The following is a 23,130-nucleotide window of genomic DNA, read 5'->3' as shown; positions in this document are numbered from 1 at the left end:
TGATTCAGTATTGAGACCTGGCTGCTACCAGGGTTAGAACTTTGTATGGTTAATGGATGGTCCATATTCCAAACAATGTGCCTCAAGCAGTTACCTCTTTTTAAAGGACAATGTGCTGGCCTAATCAATCTGTCCTCAAGGAAAACCTCACTATTGTATTTGCTCTCATTCTGAGGTGCCCTAGCCTGGATTCAGTCAGTGGTTGCATTGCCAATAAGTCACTTATGCTCTAAAACAGTCTGCCTGCAGCTGGAATTCAGTCACTTGTTCTACGTGTAACAACAAACCAGTGTAGCAACACTAGAGTTGGAAAAGGGATGTGAATTAATTCAAGCATGTTATTCAAAGAGAAAAATATATGCAATCCAGCCTTTGTCATATTTGTATAAAGATCACTTTTAACCTTTATTTTACTTAAAAAGAAGAACAAGTCAAAGAGTTTGTAAAATCCTTCAGGTAACATTTCCAGGGCTTAACATCCCTAAATGTTAAGAAATCTTACTGTATGATAATTCTTAAACATTCCTAAACTTAAAAATTTTTTTCCCTACAGATTCTGGTCATGCAACTTGTTGAGTTCACTTAGGACTCTGATACCTGCTTCTTATTCTCTGGTTCCCACCTAAGAAAGCAGTCCCAAAGACAGGAAGTCAGTGGCATCAACCTGGCCAGATGAGCCATGTTGCCATCAAGCTAATTAACAAGACATGCCCAGATAATGAGCCATCTGGTTTTTACTTCTAATTGGAGAACTGTCTCCTCTCATTTGATACAGAGGCAATTCTTAGTCAGTCAGAAGATCTAGGGCAGGGATTCCTAAAATAGGATGGAAAGTCCACAGTTTACAAAACTCAGATTTCTGAGCCTAACCCCAGAAATCTCTGAGTCTGGAGGTGAAAAACTCCTCAGGTGACAGCACCCTCAGGTTTTTTTCTTTCCATGACAATCCTGTGCTTTATTCACATAGATGCCTGGGTTCCACCGAGAACACTGTGTAATTTAGCCAGGGGATATGTATATTTTTTCCCATGTTCTGAGGCGTGCAGGATTTTAGTTCCGCGACCAGGGACTGAATTTGGGACCCTGTAGTATCAACTCCTAACCACAGGACCACCAGGGAATTCCCTGTACTTCTTTATAACAGAGAAAAAATCAAACATGATCATGTCATTCTTTCAACCCTAATGGTACCAATATCACACCTGTGATCCTGCTTTAGTTCTGACCCCAAAGGAGGCTTGACTAAAAGAATTAAATTCCTTGGAAGCATACCTGAGAATACCAAATGACAGTATCAAATGGATTATAGCAGCTATTAAAAAAAGAAAAAGTAACACATGGAAACAGCTGGGTTAGTATGAACAGTTTAAAAAAAAACTGCAGAAGGGACTCCTTTTTGTCTTTGTTAGGATGAGCAGGCATTATTGTTGGGATTCTGAAGCAAAAAGCAATCCTATTCCGTGTGTGTCCAAACCTTAAACTCTTCACTCCGCTACCCAGCTACTCCTTCTAACACACTGATGCACAGGGGGAAAGCTCTAGATGCCACCAGTGAAACTGAAGGCTATTTTTCAACCTTAGATTAAATTAGAGAAAGCCGCTTCAAACAGTGTATCTGGAGTGATGACGTCACAGACACCAGGAAACCCTCCAGACCCACTGGTGTGATGGGGTGGGTGCTTCGTCTGCCTGTCAGTGAGCCTGCGATCTCGCTGTGAGAATGAACCTCAGGGTGGCAGCATCCTCACAGCGCTAGGGGCATTTAGAACCTGAGCGCGCCTCTCTGCCAGTCCTCAGAAAGAGAAGGGCTGCTTGGCACCTACCGATGGCAGGCCCGCCCTGCCTCTTCTCTTCTAGGATGGCTGCCAGGTCCTTGGGCGTGGGCTTCTGGGGCTGGCTACTGAGCGTCTGTTCCAGCTCTGGGCTTTTCACCTTTAGCAGCTGATTTGCCTTCTTGATCTTCTGACTGTACTGCCTGGCCATCAGGAAAACCCTGCTCCTGGTCTTGTCTACATTGTCCATCCCGGGCTCAGGGTTCTCTAGGTCCACTGGGGACAGGCTGCCGCCGGTCACATCATAGGGACTCTCTGCGGGCAGCAGGTCACTGGCCAGCGACAGCCGGTGGAGACTCAGGCAGGAGCTGTCTTTGGCGGCCGTGGCTCGGTCCAGGGCACAGGGGGCCGGCCTGGGCCTGTCTCCGGGAGGCGCCAGGAGAGCCCGGCCCGTGGGCAGCGAGAGCTGTGAGCGCGCGCTCAGCTCCGGGGCGCTGCCCGCCAGGGGCCGCTCCTGCACGTCATCTTTGCTAACCGGAAACGCGGCCAGGAGCCGGTCCCTGGCTTTGACTTCGTTTTTCTTGATGTAATTTTCCAAGTCATTCCAAATTTCGTCTACTTCTTCAGACAGTTTATCGGAGATGGACCGATCTGCTAGGGCCAAGTTGCAGCCGAAGGAATTATAGAGCAAACTCAGATAATCGTTATCGGAGGGGCCTGGCGGGTAGGGCGCCTCGTCCTCGCTGAACTGGAGGCTGTCCTGGGAAGCAGAGGCCCGCAGACTATCACAGCACCCCAAGTCGGCCTCCAAGCCCAGGAAGGTGCTCCTTGCAGGACGCTTCGGGCTGCTGCCCTTGAAGTCCCGGGAGGGCGCCTCCGGGAGTGTAATGGTGTCATAGACATTCTCCTCCATCACTTGGAGGTCGTGCACGCTTTGATTCCAGGCCTCCCCGGCTGGGAAGGCTCCATCTCTCCTGGGATGTGATGCGCTCTCCTCCTCAGGTCCCACTGGCCTCTTGGAGAAGGCCAGCTCGGGGGTGCTCTTGGGGCGAACAGAGTCCCTGACTGGTTTGTGGGGAGTGACTTCAGCATCTTCGCGTTTAGCAACCATCAGTTTCAAGTCCTCGTAACTTATGTTGTCATAGACATGGTCTATGTCATCTATAGTCAACTCTATAGAGGACCCGTAGGGAGTTGTCCCGTCCTGCCCCTCTGTTTTAGGGTCACCCTGAAGTTCCCTCTGGGAGCTGTACTGAGAACCACCACTGTCCCTAGTCCTTATGTCAGGGGGACACGTGTTGCTCTCGCCAGCACTGCTGGCCCGCCGCACAATCCTGTGGCCAGAGTTGGGGGTCTCTGCGGACTCGATTTGTCCCATGTGCCAACTGCAAGGTCGACTAGAAGTGCCATCTTCACATAGCTGGGCTGAGTTCAGATCCGAGGAGGAGAAGGATGGCAGGAACATCTGATAGTCATCTTCATCCTCCTCGTTCTCCTGCGACCTTCGGCTGGGAAACAGGGCTTGGCGGATCTGGTGGTCGGTCCAGATGTTTCTGATGGCCCCGCCCCCACGAAGCACACTCAGGATGGTAGAACTGCTTGGCTGACTGTTCCGCTGGGCAGGAGAGGGCCCTGCTGAAGTCAACTGGGGAGACCCTTCCTCTCTGGAAACCTGAGGAGGAGAGAAACATAACCCATTGAATTACACCCCACAGGTCACGTAATTCAGAATATTCTCCTGTATTTACACATTGTCTTTCCCCCTACATGTGATATTCTTAAAGAAAATCATCAGGACACTCGGTTGATTTTTAACTGAATTGAAAGGACATCGGATATTTTGCAGTAGGGGCAGAAAGGACAGGAACTGATGTTTACTGAGAAATAGGCTCAGCTATTTGAAGGTGTTCTCCAAACTGCATGTTCATAATCACTCTTTGAAGTGGATATGATTGTACCAGTTTCAGTGGTAAAGAATCTGCCTGCAGTGCAGGAGTGCAGGAGATGCAGGTTCAGTCCCTGGGCTGGGAAGATTCTCTGGAGCAGGGCATGGCAACCCACTCCAGTATTCTTGCCTGGAGAATCCCATGGACAGAGGAGCCTGGTGGGCTACAGTCGATAGCGCTGCAAAGAGTTGCACACGACTGAAGCAATGTAGCAAACAGGCATGCACGTACCATTTTCACAGTAAGCACATTTAGGCTCTTAGGGTTCAGTAACTTAACTCTCCCTCGTCAGTGGAAAGGCTAGGATGCAAACCCAGGTCACCTTACCCCACTGCAGGGAATCAGCTAAATACAGAAAGCTGTCAGATACTTCAAATCATTTTGATATGCTCTTGGAAAATAATATTATACAAATGAACATATATAGGTGTCAAGGGCCATGGTATCTGGTTTCTTTTTGGGGCTTGATCCTTAGCAGTCTCATCCTGGTTACTGGTGTACCAGAAACACCCCTGTCAGTGATCTGACTATGCCCTCTGAGAGTTTCTTTTAAATCTCTGAAACTGCATGACCCTGACTTGCACTGCCTTGGTTTATAGATTCTAGGCAAAAGAGTCTTTGTTTCAGGAAGTTAATTTAATCCACTATTGAACTAATGAAATTTTTACTTTCTTTCAGAATACATTTAATTAATATTTATATGCCTGTTAGGAAGTAAATATGAGTGACACTAATGACTTTTAATTAGAGAGAACAATGGGTCTCTTATAACTTGGAACCTTTTCTGATGGAGCCCAACTGTACAGGCAGGGAGTGGACTGCCCTCTGATATCCTCTGTGGGTATTGGGATTAACTTCAAAGAGTTGAAAGCGTTAGGATAGGTTCAACCTAATTATTACCAGGGACATATTTTCTGGTCAAAACACTAGCATAACCTATTGGAAATGTCAAATTAACAAGAACTTTTCATCACTGATCAATGAAACTGGGATACCTATTACCTTGGAACTCAGTTCAGTTCAGTCGCTCAGTCATGTCTGACTCTTTGCAATTCCATGGACTGCAGCACGCCAGGCTTCCCTGTCCTTCACCAACTCTCGGAGCTTACTCAAACTCATGTCCATTGAATTGGTGATGTCATCCAACCATCTCATCCTCTGTCGTCCCCTTCTTTTCCTGCCCTCAATTTTTCCCAGCATCAGGGTCTTTTCCAATGAGTCAGTTCTTCACATCAGTTGACTAAAGTACTGGAGCTTCAGCTTCACCATCAGTCCTTCCAATGAACATTAAGGACTGATTTCCTTTAGGATGGACTGGTTGGATCTCCTTGCAGTCCAAGGGACTCTGAAGAGTCTTCTCCAACACCACAGTTCAAAAGAATCAATTCTTCGGTGCTCAGCTCTCTTCACAGTCCAACTCTCACATCCATACATGACTACTGGAAACCATAGCTTTGACTAGACAGACCTTTGTTGACAAAGTCATGCCTCTGCTTTTTAATATGCTGTCTAGGTTGGTCATAGCTTTTCTTCCAAGGAGCAAGTGTTTTTTAATTTCATGGCTGCAGTCACCATCTGCAGTGGTTTTCAGTTCAGTTCAGTCGCTCAGTCGTGTCCGACTCTTTGCGACCCCATGAATCACAGCACGCCAGGCCTCCTTGTCCATCACCAACTCCCGGAGTTCACTCAGACTCACGTTCATTGAGTCCGAGATGCCATCCAGTCATCTCATCCTCTGTCGTCCCCTTCTCCTCCTGTGCCCCCCAAAATAAAGTCTGTCATTGTTTTCACTGTTTCCCCATCTATTTGCCATGATATGATGGGACCAGATGCTATGATCTTAGTTTTCTGAATGTTGAGTTTTAAGCCGACTTTTTCACTCTCTTCTTTCACTTTCATCAAGAGTCTCTTTAGTTCTTCTTTGCTTTCTGCCATAAGGGTGATGTCATCTGCATATCTGAGGTTATTGATATTTCTCCTGGAAATCTTGATTCCAGCTTGTGCTTCATCCAGCCTGGCATTTCGCATGATGTACTCTGTATATAAGTTAGATAGCAGGGTGACAATATATAGCCTCGACGTACTCCTTTCCCGACTGGAACCAGTCTGTTGTTCTATGTCCAATTCAGCTGTTGCTTCTTGACCTGCATACAGATTTCTCAGGAGGCAAGTCAGGTGGTCTGGTATTCCCATCTCTTGAAGACTTTTCCACAGTTTTTTGTGATCCACACAGTCACAGGCTTGGGCATAGTCAATAAAGCAGTAGTAGATGTTTTTCTGGAACTCACTTGCTTTTTTTGATGATCCAGTGGATGCTGGCAATTTGATCTCTGGCTCCTCTGATGGGATAAATCCAGCTTGAACATCTAGAAGTTCACGGTTCATGTACTGTTGAAGCCTGGCTTGGAGAATTTTGAGCATTACTTTACTAGCGTATGAGATGAGTGCAATTGTGTGGTAGTTTGAACATTCTTTGGCATTGCCTTTCTTTGGGATTGGAATGAAAACTGACCTTTTCCAGTCTTGTGGCCACTGCTGAGTTTTTCAAATTTGCTGGCATATGAGCACAGCACTTTCACAATATCATCTTTAAGGATTTGATAGCTCAACTGGACTTCTATCACCTCCACTAGCTTTGTTCGTAGTGATGCTTCCTAAGGCCCACTTGACTTCACATTCCATGATGTCTGGCTCTAGGTGAGTGATCACACCATCGTGGTTATCTGGGTCATGAAGATCTTTTTTGTATAATTCTGTGTATTCTTGCCACCTCTTCTTAGTATCTTCTGCTTCTATTAGGTCCATACCATTTCTGTCCTTTATTGTGCTCATCCTTGCATGAAATGTTCCCTTGGTATCTCTAATTTTCTTGAAGAGATATCTGGTTTTCCCCATTCTATTGTTTTCCTCTATTTCTTTGCATTGATTGCTGAGGAAGGCTTTCTTATCTCTCCTTGCTATTCTTTGGAACTCTGCATTCAAATGAGTATATCTTTCCTTTTCTCCTTTGTCTTTTCACTTCTCTTCTTTTCTCAGCTATTTGTAAGTCCTCCTCAGACAACCAGTTTGCCTTTTTGCATTTCTTTTTCTTGGGGATGGTCTCTATCACTGCCTCCTGTACAATGGCATGAACCTCCATCCATAGTTCTTCAGGCACTCTGTCTATCAGATCTAATCCCTTGAATCGATTTGTCACTTTCACTGTATAATAGTAATGGATTTGATTTAGGTAATACCTGAATGGTCTAGTGGTTTTCCCTACCTTCGTCAATTTAAGTCTGAATTTTGTAATACAGAGTTCATGATCTGAGCCACAGACAGCTCCTGGTCTTGTTTTTGCTGACTGTATGGAGCTTCTCCATCTTTGGCTGCAAAGAATAAAATCAATCTGATTTCAGTATTGACCATCTGGTGATGTCCATGTGCAGAGTCTTCTCTTGTGTTGTTGGAAGAAGGTGTTTACTATGACCAGTTCGTTCTCTTGGCAAAACTCTGTTAGCCTTTGACGTGCTTCATTTTGTACTCCAAGGCCAAATTTGCCTGTTACTCCAGGTATATCTTGACTTCTGACTTTTGCATTCCAGTCTCTATAATGTAAAGGACATTTTTTGGGGGGGTGTTAGTTCTAGAAGGTTTTGTGGGTCTTCATAGAACTGTTCAACTTCAGCTTCTTCAGCATTATTGGTTAGAACACAGACTTGGATTACTGTGATATTGAATGACTTGCCTTGGAAATGAACAGAGATCATTTTGAGATTGCATCCAAATACTTCATTTCGGACTCTTTTGTTGACTATGATGGCTACTCCATTTCTTCTAAGGTATTTTTGCCCACAGTAGTAGATATAATGGTCATCTGAGTTAAATTCATCTGTTTCAGTCCATTTTAGTTCACTGATTGCTAAAATGTTGATATTCACTTTTGCCACATCCTGTTTGACCATTTTGAATATGCCTTGATTCATGGACCTAACATTTCAGGTTCTTATGTGATATTGCACTTTACAGCATCGTACTTTACTTCCATCACCAGGCACATCCACAACTGGGTGTTTTTCTTTTTGCTTTGGCTCCATCCCTTCATTCTTTCTGGAGTTATTTCTCTACTGATCTCCAGTAGCATATTGGGCACCTACTGACCTGGGGAGTTCATCTTTCAGTGTCCTATCTTTTTGCCTTTTCATTCTGTTCATGGAGTTCTCAAGACAAGAATACTAATGTGGTTTGCCATTCCCTTCTCCAGTGGACCACGTTTTATCAGAACTCTCCACCATGACCCATCCATCTTGGGTGGCCCTACACAGCATGGCTCATAGTTTCATTGAGTTAGACAAGGCTGTGGTCCATGTGATCAGTTTGGTTAATTTTCTGTGATTGTGGTTTTCATCCTGTCTGCCCTCTGATGGATAAGGATAAGAGGCTTATGGAAGCTTGGAATAGCCACCTACTAATATTCTGTCTGCCTATGGAAGCTTGGAGTATCCACCTACTAATATGTCTGTCTGCCTATCGACCTGCCTGTCTGCCTATCAGGGAGGGAAAGAATAAAATTTTATCCTGAATGTTATTTTTCTATTAAAGATTTAACAATAAAAAGTCTTATTAGTCATTTAATCCTTTGTTCACTTTTTTTTTTAAAATAGTAAAACTGTGGCCAGTTGAGGACTAGGAATAAACAAATACACGCACACATGGATATGTAAACATACACAAATACATAAATTGTGTTATATTTATGCCTTTTCTGGTTTTTTTTTCTTTGCCCTTTAATCTCTCTCTCTTCTCCTCTTACTCAGACTGCACTGGTATAATATAGGCACCCAGTAACTATATTTTATAAAAAAAAATGTCAGTATTAGCTAGTTAAATCATGACAAAATATTGTGGAATTGTAACAAAACAATTTTGTGAACAGCCAGAAGTAATACCTTCTTAAAGTCTTTCATTCCAAAAAAATTTCCAGAAATTTTAGAAAATTAGTAAACCTGAATGGTTAATATCAAAGTATATTTTCAAGGTAACTACACTTGAAGTTAGGAATATGGTGGAATGTGAAATTTTATTTCAAATAAATCATCAGGAGACTGGAAGGAGCTCTTAGATTAAGAAATAATCATAGAAAGACAAATATCATATGATATCACTTATGTGTGGAATCTTAAAAAAATGATACTGAAGAACTTATTTACAAAACTAAAATAGACTCAGGGACTTAGAAAACGAGCTTATGGTTACCAAAGGGGAAGAGGGGGAGGGATAAATTAGTAGTCTGGGATTAAAATATACAGACTGCCATATAGAAAATAGCTAACCATCAAGGACCTACTGTATAGCACAGGGAACTATACTCAGTATCTTATCATAACTTGTAATGGAAGAGAATATAAAAAGAGAATATATATGAAGAATTTGAAAAAGAACAGATACATGTAAATGTATAACTGAATCACTTTGTTGTAGACCTGAAACTAAACATTGTTAATATACTATTCTCCAATATAAAATAAAAATTAAAAGGAGAGTATGTATATATACATATATATGCATAACTGAATCACATTGTTCTACATTGGAAACTAAACTTTGTAAATCAACTATATTTCAATAAAAATTGAAAAGCTAGGGAATGAGAAAAACACCTATAAGCATCAAATTTAAAAAATAAAAAACTCATTAATAAAGCACACAAAAAAGAAAGAATCAGTATATGGACTTGATATAACACAGAAGCAGGTAGTGTAGATCCCTCATGATGACCAGCCGCCTTCCCATTTTCCCACATTCTCAGCATTATAGCTATTTAGCAATAAGATAACAGCCATAATTTTGGGGGCACTTGATTTGGGTCAAGTACTGTACTAATCACATTTTAAAAAAACATGAGATATTAATCTTTATAACAATTCTGTAAGTTAGGAAACGAAGTCTTGGCAAGGTTTAACAACTTGCCTATAGTCACACAGCTTACAAATGGCAGAAATGGATTTGTATCCATGTTTTAATCCTCAGTTTACATATGAGCTAAATCTCTTTCCTTTTCTACACACACACACACACACACACACACACACACACAGAGCTTTGGAATGCATATTCTGTATATATTCTGGGAGAAAGGTTAATCTCTTTATCTCTTGAGTCTCTTTCTTCATTTAGTATACATTCATTTTTGTTAGGGGATGGAATTTTACCACTAAGAAAAAAGCACATTGGTGCTTTATTTCTTTCTTGTCTTCAGGTTTCATAAGGTTTAGTTAGTTCCCATATGGAGACTTGGTTTGATCATTATCATGAAAAGTTTCCAAGAAGCTCCTGAGATTGTATCTTAGGACTAATAGAGCAATTCCCCCACCTGGTACTAAGCCAGGCTTGCTCTGTGATCATAGTTTGGCTGCTCTCGCAGAGCCACCTTCTGCTGTTGGCTTATGAAAACAAAGTACACTAAAAAAAAAAATCAAAATCTCTTATGTCATATTTCAGGACAGTGATTCAATTCATGTTAATAAATTTTCAAAAGTTTCCAAACAGAAATATGCACCACCTGAAAAAAACCCACCTGCCCCAATTTTAAGCAAATCATTTAAAGATAAAAACTATCGATTTTTAGATGTTTAGACAACCTGACTGGAAGATCCATCATTTATTAACATTGTCACTCTGGCCCTGTGCCAAGGAGCGGGGCAAAGCGGAGCTGTGGGGGAGATGTTCACAGCCACATCGTTACAGAACACAAAGCAAGAAGCCAAGATCAGTTCTCTAAGTATTGTTAGTTAAGCCAATCTATCAGCAGGCATTTTGGACATGGTTCACTCTGGTCAGGATACAATATTTATTGTTCATAGGTAATAAATATGAATATACATTTTCCAATAAAACATACCATTTTTATTCCCCCTTCGCCTAACCTTTCATTGGAGGAAGAAAAATCAAAACTTGATATAGGGAAGTTTTATTATACCACATATGATCACACCTCTCACACCAGCAGCAGGATTGCATTCTTAGAAGGGGATGTTTGTGATTGAAGGCTGTTGCTTTGAAAAAGGAGCAAATACTCGGATGCAAGAACCTTGGTCTTATATGCACACAGGCACAGGGCAACGTGGAGTGGACCACAGCCTGTGCTGGTGTTACATCCTAAGGTATCTTTCCAGCTTCTGAGCAAAGAGGTAGGGCAGAAAGATGAAAAAATCATCGCCTTGGTTCTGAGAGATGAAGCTGGGGGTGGGGAGGTGGGGGGAGGGTTGAGAAGAAGAGGCCTAACTTAAATCTACTTCAACATGTAATTGTTAACACTTGGAAGATAAACTGGAGGTTAGATTTTTAGGGAGAAGATAGGTAGGTATAAAGGCTGCCTAAAGTAAACATTTCAAAATAAGGAATGTAGTAACACTTACCTTTTGAATGTCTTGTGCTGTTTCTGAAAAACAAAAGATTTAAAACATTTTGAAGTTTGAGGATTAAAAATGTATCTCATACATAGCTAAGCACTGATATTTTATAGAACTTTTAAACTTATTGTTAATCACTGAAACCCAAGAGTTTCAAGGCTCTTTTGACCTAATTTTCAGAAAATACCACTCAGTTACCCAAGTTACATATCCTGTACTATAACAACTTGACATACATCTGAGTGTTAAGTACCTTCCTTAATCCCTGAGAGAGCAATGGACTAATTCATATTAAGTTTCAAAAGCTTCCCCTCGAAATATATATAACCTGAAAAAAATACACATGAAAATCATTTAAACATAAGATTATACTTGTTAATTTTAAACATTTTATCGGTTGTAACAGAAAGGTATGGCATTGATCAAAAGGGTCACCTTGGCTCAGTGCTAAGGATGGTGCAAGAGGAATTGTGGGGAAAGACTTACTAGCTGCATCCTCACAGATACCCTTCTGATACCCTAATAATCTGTGTCTCATCTTTATACGTTAATTACAGAAGCATGTAAAGTAAAAAGCGATTGAACCCTCTCCACAAATTCTACCCCACAGAGGCAACCCCAATCAAAAAAGTTTGATGTCCATTTTTCCAGGTCCTGTGCCCACCCCACCCCCATTTCCTGCTAAATATATGTGCACAAGCCTATCAGTAGACAGATGTGTACGTCATTCTTTTTAACAGCTGCAGAATATTCCATGTAGTGTTCTGGGATTTATACCTTTTCAAATCATTTTTCACTAGATGGATATATTTATTATGTCGTAACTTGTTAAAAACAAAAGAACACAAATACTCATAAATGTGTGAACCCTGGGTGAGTATGTCTATATAGGAAGTGTACATTGTGAAACATATACAAGTGAAAAATATGAAACTGTTGGTTCAAGGGAAAATGCACATTTAAAATTTAAGTGGGCATTAACAAATTTTGCTCCAAAATCCCTGCAGAAATTTATACACCAATAGCTTCAGTGTGCCTGTTTTTCTCTTCTTTTGGCCAAGCCCACAGCTCTCTCACCTCTGTTTATCTCATGTATGTGTATGATTTTCTGATTACTAATGTAAGCGATCATTTGTAAATTTTATTGGCAGTTTGTGTTTCTGCCGGATTATATTATCTGCCTTCAGAATAGAAGTCCTTTGTCTTTTTTATTAATGGGATTTCTTACATCAATATTCACAAGCATTAATCTTTTTATGTCCACTTTATCTATACTACAAACATTTTAGGTCATTCAGCTTTACATTTTATAATGGGACAGTATTACTTACAGACGTTAATCAAACCTCCTAATTTGTAATTCATCTGGTGTTGATTTTTCTGTATATTGTGTGACTTTGTGGATATCAACAGGAATGGGAAAAAAAAAGTAATCTAGGACTTACCGCTGGTCTTCAAAACTTTATGTGATCTTGAGGAAGGTTCTGGGAGGAAAAATAAGACCAGTATCATTTGTCAAACCAAATCAAGATTTTTTTCTTTATAAGTAATTATTATTGTTCAGTCACAAAGTCGTATTCAACTCTTTGTGACTTCACAGACTGCAGCAAGCCAGGTTCCTCTGTCTTCCGCTATCTCCCGGAGTTAGCTCAAATTCATGTCTATTGAGTCAGAGATGCTAGCTACCCATCTCATTCTCTGCCACCCAAATTCACCTAAATCCTGATTGCTTAGAGACACTTGGCAAGACATTCACTCTATCAAAATTGTAGGATGAACACTAAGCTATGCAATCTGGAGTCACCTAACAGAAAACCAACCCAACCCATAGTAGCACAATGTTCTCAGCTTTAAGTACTACTCTCTTCCAACAACACAAGAGAAGACTCTACACACAGACATCACCAGACGGTCAACACCGAAATCAGATTGATTTTATTCTTTGCAGCCAAAGATGGAGAAGCTCTGTACAGTCAGCAAAAACAAGACCAGGAGCTGACTGTGGCTCAGATCATGAACTCCTTATTGCCAAATTCAGACTTAAATTGAAGAAAGTGGGGAAAACCACTAGACCATTCAGGTATGACCTAAATCAAATCCCTTATGATCATACAGTGGAAGTGAGAAATAGATTTAAGGGACTAGATCTGATAGATAGAGTGCCTGATGAACTATGGATGGAGGTTTGTGACTTGTACAGGAGACAGGGATCAAGACCATCCCCGTGGAAAAGAAATGCAAAAAAGCAAAATGGCTGTCTGGGGAGGCCTTACAAATAGCTGTGAAAAGAAGAGAAGTGAAAAGCAAAGGAGAGTAGGAAAGATATAAGCATCTGAATGCAGAGTTCCGGAGAATAACAAGGAGAGATAAGAAAGCCTTCCTCAGCAATCAATGCAAAGAAATAGAGGAAAACAACAGAATGGGAAAGACTAGAGATCTCTTCAAGAAAATTAGAGATACCAAGGGAACATTTCATGCAAAGATGGGCACAATAAAGGACAGAAATGGTATGGACCTAACAGAAGCAAAAGATATTAAGAAGAGGTGGCAAGAATACACAGAAGAACTGTACAAAAAAGATCTTCATGACCAAGATAATCACGATGGTGTGATCACTCACCTAGAGCCAGACATCCTGGAATGTGAAGTCAGGTGGGCCTTAGAAAGCATCACTATGAACAAAGCTAGTGGAGGTGATGGAATTCCAGTTGAGGTATTTCAAATCCTAAAAGATGATGCTGTGAAAGTGCTGCAGTCAATGTGCCAGCAAATTTGGAAAACTCAGCAGTGGCCACAGGACTGGAAAAGGTCAGGTTTCATTCCAATCCCAAAGGTCAGTTTTCATTCCAATCTCAAAGAATGTTCAAACTACCACACAATTGCACTCATCTCACACGCTAGTAAAGTAATGCTCAAAATTCTCCAAGCCAGGCTTCAGCAATATGTGAAGCGTGAACTTCCAGATGTTCAAGCTGGTTTTAGAAAAGGCAGAGGAACCAGAGATCAAATTGCCAACATCTGCTGGATCATCGAAAAAGCAAGAGAGTTCCAGAAAAACATCTATTTCTGCTTTCTTGACTATGCCAAAGCCTTTGACTGTGTGGATCACAAGAAACTGTGGAAAATTCTGAAACAGATAGAAATACCAGACCACCTGACCTGCCTCTTGAGAAACCTGTATGCCGGTCAGGAAGCAACAGTTAGAACTGGACATGGAACAACAGACTGGTTCCAAATAGGAAAAGGAGTATGTCAAGGCTGTATATTGTCACCCTGCTTATTTAACTTCTATGCAGAGTACATCATGAGAAACGATGGGCTGGAAGAAGCACAAGCTGGAATCAAGATTGCCGGGAGCAATATTAATAACTTCATCTATGCAGATGACACTACCCTTATGGCAGAAACTGAAGAGGAACTAAAAAGCTTCTTGATGAAAGTGAAAAAGTTGGCCTAAAGCTCAACATTCAGAAAACGAAGATCATGGCATCTGGTCCCATCACTTCGTGGGAAATAGATGGGGAAACAGTGGAAAAAGTGGTTGACTTTATTTTTGGGGGCTCCAAAATCACTGCAGATGGTGATTGCAGCCATAAAATTAAAAGATGCTTACTCCTTGGAAGGAAAGTTATGACCAACCTAGATAGCATATTGAAAAGCAGAGACATTACTTTGTCAACAAAGGTCCATCTAGTCAAGGCTACGGTTTTTCCTGTGGTCATGTATGGATGTGAGAATTGGACTGTGAAGAAAGTGAGCACCAAAGAACTGACGCTTTTGAACTGTGATGTTGGAGAAGACTCTTTAGAGTCCCTTGGACTTCAAGGAGATCCAACCAGTCCATTCTAAAGGAGATCAGTCCTGGGTGTTCTTTGGAAGGACTGATGCTAAAGCTGAAACTCCAACATTTTGGCCACCTCATGTGAAGAACTGACTCATTGGAAAAGACTCTGATGCTGGGAGGGATTGGGGGTAGGAGAAGAGGGGCGACAGAGGATGAGATGGCTGGATGGTATCACCGACTCGATGGACAGTGAACTCCGGTAGTTGGTGATGGACAGGGAGGCCTGGCGTGCTGCAATTCATGGGGTCACAAAGAGTTGGACACGACTGAGCGACTGAACCGAACTGATAAGAGGATTATGTTCAATCTCCTTCTGCTAGAGTCCTATGCCAAGCCTCAGACCTCACAGGCCAACTGTTCATCTGATATGTCCCCAGCATGCCCACAGACCCAGCAAACTCAGCATATCCCAGTCTCAGCTCACCAGTCTCCCCCACAGCTGCTCCTCCATCTGTATTTCTTATCTTGTTTATCATTCACATTATCTTCTCTACTTAGTGACCAGGACATCATTTTAAGTTTTTCCCATTTTCATCCATCTTGCAGGATCCTATTGACATTCCATCCCAGTTACCATTCTTTTATTCCAAACTTTGAGCATCTCTCACCCAGACAAGAGGAACAGCCTCCTGCCCAGTGTCCCTGCCTACTTCATTTTCCACCTCGAGCCAGAATTCTCTTTTTAACAGGAAAACATCTCATTGTTTAAAATCCTTCCATAGCTTGCAGGTCAAGTTCAAACCCTCTGCCTGATCTACTTGGCCTTTAATGATCAGGCCCTGATTTGCAAGTCTAGTCACATCTCCTTCCATTTACCTTGCTCACCAGCACCTCCAGCCTACCTTGCAGCCAAAGCCACATAAGTGGCAATAGCTGTCTGACTTAAGGTGCGCTGGCTCAAGTCTCAGGGCCTCTGCAATGTGTTGCCCCATATCATCAGGCTCTCCAGATTCTACCTGGGGTCCTGGTCCTCTGCTCTGTGTGGTCTTCTGTCCTTCCTAGAGGGCTCACCTCTCCGTCTCCCCCCTTTTCAAAACTTACATTCAACCTCTACAAACTCCACTGTATGAACTGCTATTTGCTCAACCTTTTTTGACTCTCCCACTAGGCTACAAACTCCTTGCAAGCAGAAATCATGGGCATTATTCTTACATTTTCTTAGCACAGTGTAGGAAATCAGGAACTTAGTAAACGCTGACTTAAATGAAGAAAAATCTGAGGGCTAAGGGGATACCACAAGAAGTCTAGTTTAGCAGATGTGTATTAAAATTTTAGATTTGAAGTAGCTTTGGTATATGGCATTTACAGGATACAATTTTTCACCAGCGCCAGTAAGTAGGATTTAAACACCTGCATGCCAGTGGAAAATGCTATACAAAATGAACTTAGTTGATTGACATGTTTTATAGTAATTGAAAAATTGAGAGTTAAGTAGAAAGACTTTTAGAACCAAAGCTTGAGAGCGTCAAAGATAATCAACTGGCGATATGTTCAAAACCCAGAAAGAAAATACTTTTTGGTCTAACTGAAAGGGACTTTCATTACTAGTGCCCCCAAATTATTTAATTTTTATTCTATCTGATTATATTTTATTTACCAGATTTCCTTCTCAGCCGATACGGAGCAGAGCCATTTCGAGAGCCACAAGTCTCTCCCTCGGGACTGTAACAGAAGCCTGGGTAATCTGTAAAGAACCACAGATGTCTATAAGAATGCAGAGCTCCATGCTGAGCCACTTCGATGTATGGCAAAACCCACCACAATACTGTAAAGTAATTAGCCTCCAATTAAAATAAATACATCAAAAAAAAAAAAAAAGAATGCAGTGTTCCGTGACTTTTCGGAAAACGGGTAAGACTCGTCCTGGGTATCTGTGGATTTCTTTTTCATCAGACATGGTAGAATCCCTCCTTCCATCACCGGGGTTGAATATTCATCTCAAGACTTTGTGGTTACTGTGGGACCCGCAGGAATGTGTTAGCAAGGCAAACCACATTCTTCACTTCCACCCCCTCCCACACCCCCAGGCACTCACAAGTATTCTTACTACTACTTTTTTCACTCTCTGGCAGAAAGAGCTACAACCTTTGGCTTTTCCCTTCTTAAAAAGTTAGTTCAAATGTATAAGGTGTGGTAACTTCTGGCACCCATTCAGACTCATCAGCAACTCAGACCCACAGAGGTCAGACAATTCCATTAGAATAAAAAAAAAAGGCCCCTGAGAAACTGCAGGAAAGGGTCACATCAGAGACCCTGTCAAGGTACAACTGCCTGGAGAATTCCATCTGGGGAGCAATTTCAAGAGGCATTTCTGCCTGGCATGGTTGTGGAGGGTGCCAAGCCCTCCTGACCCTGTGGAAGCTGCCCTCCACGTTTTTTTAGACACGCTTTAAATGGTTTAAGTTCTCGTCTCAGAAAAGGGATTTTCATTTCATTTCATCTAAGGGGTACACAGATTTTGGATTAAGAAAATCTGGTCTAAGCCTAAAGTATTGCAGCATATTCAGTGACCATCTGTACCCTGAAACTTGAGGATAAACAGTTTTAGGACATAGCTATAGACGGGTATTCTTCAAATTGAGGTTAAGCATCTTTAGGTCCGTCTGAAGTGTGAGAAAGGTCTGAGGATTATAAAGACCACATAGACTTCAATGTCAGAGTCAAAGGTATCCAAATGAGGTCATTTGGTCCAATGGACTGGCCTATTCTGTTCACAGCCAGCTGAGACCAAAGTCAGGGTACAGCAAGTAGGGTAATTTTCCTAGGCTGGGATGCTGTGGATAGACCTGGCCTGGAAGAGAGGCACAGGACGCCAATTAGAGCCTTGCCAGCATTCTGTGTGCTCAGAGAATCTTTATTATTTTTCTGTGTTATTTATTTCTTCTTTGTTAGTTATACTCAGATCTTAAGCCTCATATTTTTTAAAAAATAAAGAATGTGTAATTACTATCTGGGTAATTTATCTGTAATTTAAACTTTTTTTACATTGGAGTATAACTGGTTAACCATGCTATAGTTTCAGGTGCACAGCACAGCTGCTCCTCTACACACCCTGTATCCCTTCCCCCAGCCCCGTTCCCATCCAGGCTGCCACACAACACTGAGCAGAGCTCCCCGTGCTATGCCGTGCATCCTTGTTGGTGTCCAAGAGCTAACCCAGAGCCTGGCAATAAACAAACAATGTTGTCAAATGTTGCGGCTCATGCTGAACAGCTGTGCGTGCTAAGTCACTTTAGTCCTGTCTGACTCTGTGACCCTATGGACTGTAGCCCTCCAGGCTCCTCTGTCCGTGGGATTCTCCAGGCAAGAATACTGGCGTGGGTTGCCATACCCTCCTCCAGGGGATCTTCCTGAGCCAGGGGTCAAACCTGGGTCTCTTGACCTCACCTTCTCTACAGAGTGTCCATTGTATTATACACATATTGATAAAATAAATCAGCTATATGAATATATTGTACAGTACAGGGAATACAGATAATATTTTATAACTACAAATAAAGTAAAATCTTTTAAAACTGTGAATCACTGTTGTATACCTGGGAATGATATACTGAAATTCAATTATGGAAGTGTGTTAGTTGCTCAGCTGTGTCCGACTCTTTGTGACTCCATGGACTGTGCCTGCCAAGCTCCTCTGTCCATGGGATTCTCCAGGCAAGGATACTGGAGTGGGTTGCCATTCCCTTCTCCAGGGGATCTTCCCAAGCCAGGGATCAAACCTGGGTCTCCCACACTGCAGGCAGATTCTTAACTGTCTAAACCACCAATCAACTGTACCCCGCCCCCCCTAAAAAAAAAAAGAATCTTAAAGAGATTTTTACTGAATAAAATAAGTGGCTTCAGAGCACACAGAGCAGTGATCCCCAGCCTAGCTCTCTGATGGGGTCATCTTGCATCATTTTCTGGTGGGGTCCAGTGGGCATGCAATGGGGAATCTCAGTGCTGGTGCTCATTTCTTTATGTCAGTAACGTTTCATTTCTTTTCCAGCAGGACCCTACCAGGAAATGATGCAAGATGACCCCATCAGTCAGCAGGCTAGGAGGAAGAGAGGGTGTTGTGTAAGTGAATTAGTGTTTGTACTTGGGGAAAGATTCCTCAAAAGTAGGAAGTTTTCAGTAAAAGTTTCTGTCAGACTTGGCTGTAAGTCTTTGAAGCTATTGCTTCTTTTTAAAGTCTGTTTAACCTGGGCAGTAACAAGGATGTGGTAAGTGCTTTGAACAGGTCTTATTTTATTGGAAAGACCTCACTTGTATGTATTCTCTGCCTGCTATGAGAAGTGTAAGACACAGTCACATGTGTGGGGCAGTTTTAACTTGAAATGTGAGCTGTATCAGGAACCAACACCTATCGAGTTAGTGTGATTCTTACAGATAATCAACATATTTTTCGCTCATGGGGAGATGTGGGAAATGCATTGAGAGACCGTCATGGTTTTGGTGGCGATGGAGGTGGGGAAGAGGCGATCCTGGAAGCATAGCTTGCTGTGAGCTGATGTGGAGACATGGTGAGCCATTGGCGGGCTCACAGATGAACCAGGAGAAATCAATGGAGAAAGAAGCCAATGGGTTAAAAAGAGATATACTGTCCAACTGGCTCTGTCTGTTACAACAGTGAACAGAGAGCTGCTACTTTCTTACAATTGGGTTTTGACATCTCATAATTGACAACTGACATCTGTAAACCTGAAGACAGAAAATGTGATAGAGACAAGTGGACAATGAGATTTCAAATTGTGTAAGAAAACAGAACTTACGAATGGCATCCATTTCAAGTATTGCTTGCTTGGCCTGAAATAAAGAAGATGGAGTTATAATTACAAAGACCTGTTTTGTTTGTTCCTTTTTTAAACTACCAATCCCAAGACATGTTTTATCCCACTGGGATGAATGGTTTTTGAAAGTTTTTATAGAACTAACACTCCTTTCTTTTAGGCACTAACACAGATTTCAAGGGATTCAAACAGTTGAGCATCCTCATGGGGTGGTGGATGCTGTCCCTTTGGTGCCCCGGGGCTAAGCTTACAGCCTCCACCAGGCAAGAAAAAAGGGAAGGAAGAAAGGAGGGAAGGTAGGGGTAGCAGGGAGAAGACAGAGGGAGGAGGAGGAAGGGAAAAGAAGAGGGAGAGAGAGAAAGACACTTTCACCAAAGGATCCATACCTTGGCTGAGCAGCTTATCACACAATCTAGACTCCTATGCAACCCTGATCTATTGACTCCAATCTCAATCTATGCAATCAAAGGTTCAAGAGCCTACACCATCAGCCCTCCTCCTATCACGGGGGCATGATAACTCTTTTGAGCTGAATGCAAAACAGTTCCTATGTTTTCCTCCCTCCAAATATGATGCACTTATCAGCTCACTCTCCCAGCTCCCCGCAGCATGCCTGCACCACCATCTCTTTTGTGTGCCCTGGAATATCCCCAGGGGTAGAAAGAGCTGCAGTGTGGGAGAGGAACCCTGGAGGACACGGTCCATGATCCAGCTCTAGCTCTTAACTAGGCAAGTGCTTTCACATTTCTGCATAAGGTCCCTCAACCTGAAGATCGTCAGATAGGATCCACCTTTCATACTTGCTACTGGTAGCAAATGACAGCCATTTAACCCAGTTAGTTACCATTTACTCCCGCAGGGGACTGACCCCGATAACCTTGACTCTTGCTTCCTATACATACATCCTTCTCCCCATCTCAACCCTGAGCTTCTGAAGTTTATTGCTTTGAGGCTTCTTCTGGTTATGATTGTTGTCATATTTATCAATGTTTAGGGAACTATAAAAAGATAAGTTAACGCCTTAACATGAATTATTTTGCCCGAGGATTCAAAGAAGAAAAAAAAATAAGGTAGGCTTTCTTGCATCTTGAATGTCATTTTCATTTTTTCAAGGTAGTGTGACTGAGCCTATATTATGCTAAGAATAACTTACGGAATAATTTTACTTTGTTGCAGTATGTGACATCACAGTAAAAATGTCTGGGCTAAGTGGCAATTAAAAAAAATGCCTTGATGCAGTCACTTTGAGAAAACAAATGTTTATTCTTTTTTTTATAACACTGATATTTTTACCATACATTTAGAGTTTGAGGTTACTAGTCAAGTTAATTTTAGACACAAATGTTAGCTCAATTTCTGTGAAGGACATTTGCAGAACCATGTGTATACAGAAAATCCAACAGTTTCTATCTGCACATTATTCCCAATTAATCTGGCCAAAAGTTAGTCTATATACAACATATATAGATAGACCATATGGCTAACTTCCAGGAAGGTTCTTGATATTTATAAGCTTGACTTTAAGAACTTAGTATTTTTTTTTTCCTTGCCTTGACATTTAATATCAGAAAGTACTATTCCCAACTTTTCCACTAGAGGGCAGTCAAGGACCATCACAGAATTAAAGGACCAGAAGGAGGTTTTGTTCTTTGTCGTTTGTTTAGTTGCTAAGTTGTGTTGACTCTTTCGGAGGAACCTAACTTCTTAAGGTGTTAAATGGTAGAACAATGATACATTTTTAAATATTTTTCCCGTTATGCATTTTATTTAATAAGAGTAAATATCTTTTGAAAGCTTTAAGAAAATAATTTACGAAATAGTCTTGAGGAAAGTGAAAAATTCAAATTAGTAGTAATCCTGCTTAAATAAGATAGAAAATTATCATAACCTTATAGTGGATATAATACAGTAAATAAGAGTGCTTTCATTTTCCCTGGGAACAATGTAGTTAAAACCATCTTTGGGGCCAGGCAGAACTGGGTTTGAATCTGGACTCAGTCCAGATTGTATAAACTAGTCCTAATTGCATAAACTAGGGCAGTTTACTTTCCATCTCTGAGCCTCTGTTTTTATTTCTCTAGAATGGGGAGAACAAGACCTTTAGCAGAAGGCATTTTGCTAAAAGGAAGAAATAAGCATACAAAGTACTCAGCAAACTGTATTGTGCTCAAGCATTTGTAGGTGAAAAAATAGATTTTACATCCTAAAAGGGTCAGGGACAAAAAAGTACAATTCTACCATGACTCTATTAACCCTTATAAAATATAAAGGGAACACTGCTTGGAATATACACCCCCTAGTGTGGGAGAAAGAGGAAGTTCTGTAAGCTAGCTTCATTTTGTAATGGCCAATAACTGCCTTTCAGAACCCCTTTGGCAGTTTTGATCTTCCCAGGGACAGGTGAACAACAGGTGGGGCTTATGAATGGCACCTGCCATTGCTCAGAAGGGCATTCCAAGAGACGAGGCCAGCAAACAAATGATTAAGTATGAAGAAAATGCATTCACCTCTCTGCGTGAGTTACCTGACCCCTTGGAAGGTCCTGATGAGCTGAGACTCATGCCTCAGTCAAAGCCCACACCCATGCACATTCATTTCCTGGGCACAGAAGCGCTGCTGACAGCCCCTGAGGACAAGCTTCAAAGACTTTTCAAAAAGTATGCAAAGAGCAAACAGACTTTCTTTCTCAGAAATCTCAGATCGTGTCATTTCCCACCCAGTTCTACTCTCATGAGCATCATCCCATTTACTGCTCTACTTGCCTCCTCCCTGCCCCAGCATAGACCCCTTCCCCATACACGTGGATCTTCATATCCTTTAGGACATCTAACCTTTCCCTTCACTTTAGAACAGCAAGCAACGCATAATCACAGCCCCCAGAGCCTATCATCACCCAGAAGTGCCCTCCCTTGCAGGTAGGACTCCAGAAGTCCCTTCTTCAGTGACAGATCTCTGTATTTCCATCTCTCCACCCAGACTCTTGCTAAACCAGTTCTCTGACTCATCCTTCATGCACCTGTTTTCCTGGTTGGTTTCATGCTCCACTCAGCCTGGGAATTATGCTCAATTACTGCAGGTTGGATACTGGTTAGCACTCTGCCTTCCCTGTTGACCTTTCCCCTCACTGCTCTGCTGGTCCCCAACCTTGGGCAACCCATGTGTGCCAGGGTTCTTCATACTAGTTTCAAAGTTGCTGAGTAATCACATTGGTTCGTGGTGGTCAGCCTCAGTGGGGTCCAGGATTCCTTTCACAGATGGCTGTAGTCATCCCCACTGACTCTCTAGCCCGTGGTTTTTTAAAAAATATTTATTTATTTGGTTGCACTAGGTCTTAGCTATGGCACATGGTATCTCTGATCTCCACTGCTGAATCCAAGATCTTTAGTTGTGGCATGGGAACTCTTA

At 41.9% G+C, this 23,130-nt stretch overlaps 1 protein-coding gene across 1 annotated transcript in view; it reads right to left on the bottom strand.

Moving 5' to 3' along the window:
• PLEKHG1 (pleckstrin homology and RhoGEF domain containing G1) overlaps positions 1-23,130 on the bottom strand; it is a 105,860-nt gene that overhangs the window by 7,629 nt on the left and 75,101 nt on the right. The window contains exons 10-14 of the mRNA XM_040238681.1: positions 19,708-19,741; positions 16,551-16,637; positions 12,555-12,593; positions 11,116-11,138; positions 1,824-3,444 (exon numbers count right to left, since the gene is read on the bottom strand). Coding sequence (XP_040094615.1) covers positions 1,824-3,444; positions 11,116-11,138; positions 12,555-12,593; positions 16,551-16,637; positions 19,708-19,741 — 1,804 coding nt within the window. The remainder of the gene's footprint in view (positions 1-1,823; positions 3,445-11,115; positions 11,139-12,554; positions 12,594-16,550; positions 16,638-19,707; positions 19,742-23,130) is intronic.

This window comes from Oryx dammah, unplaced genomic scaffold, assembly GCF_014754425.2.
Source record: "Oryx dammah isolate SB20612 unplaced genomic scaffold, SCBI_Odam_1.1 HiC_scaffold_4, whole genome shotgun sequence".
NCBI classification, from domain to species: domain Eukaryota; kingdom Metazoa; phylum Chordata; class Mammalia; order Artiodactyla; family Bovidae; genus Oryx; species Oryx dammah.
This window is presented reverse-complemented; position numbering and strand designations above follow the sequence as displayed.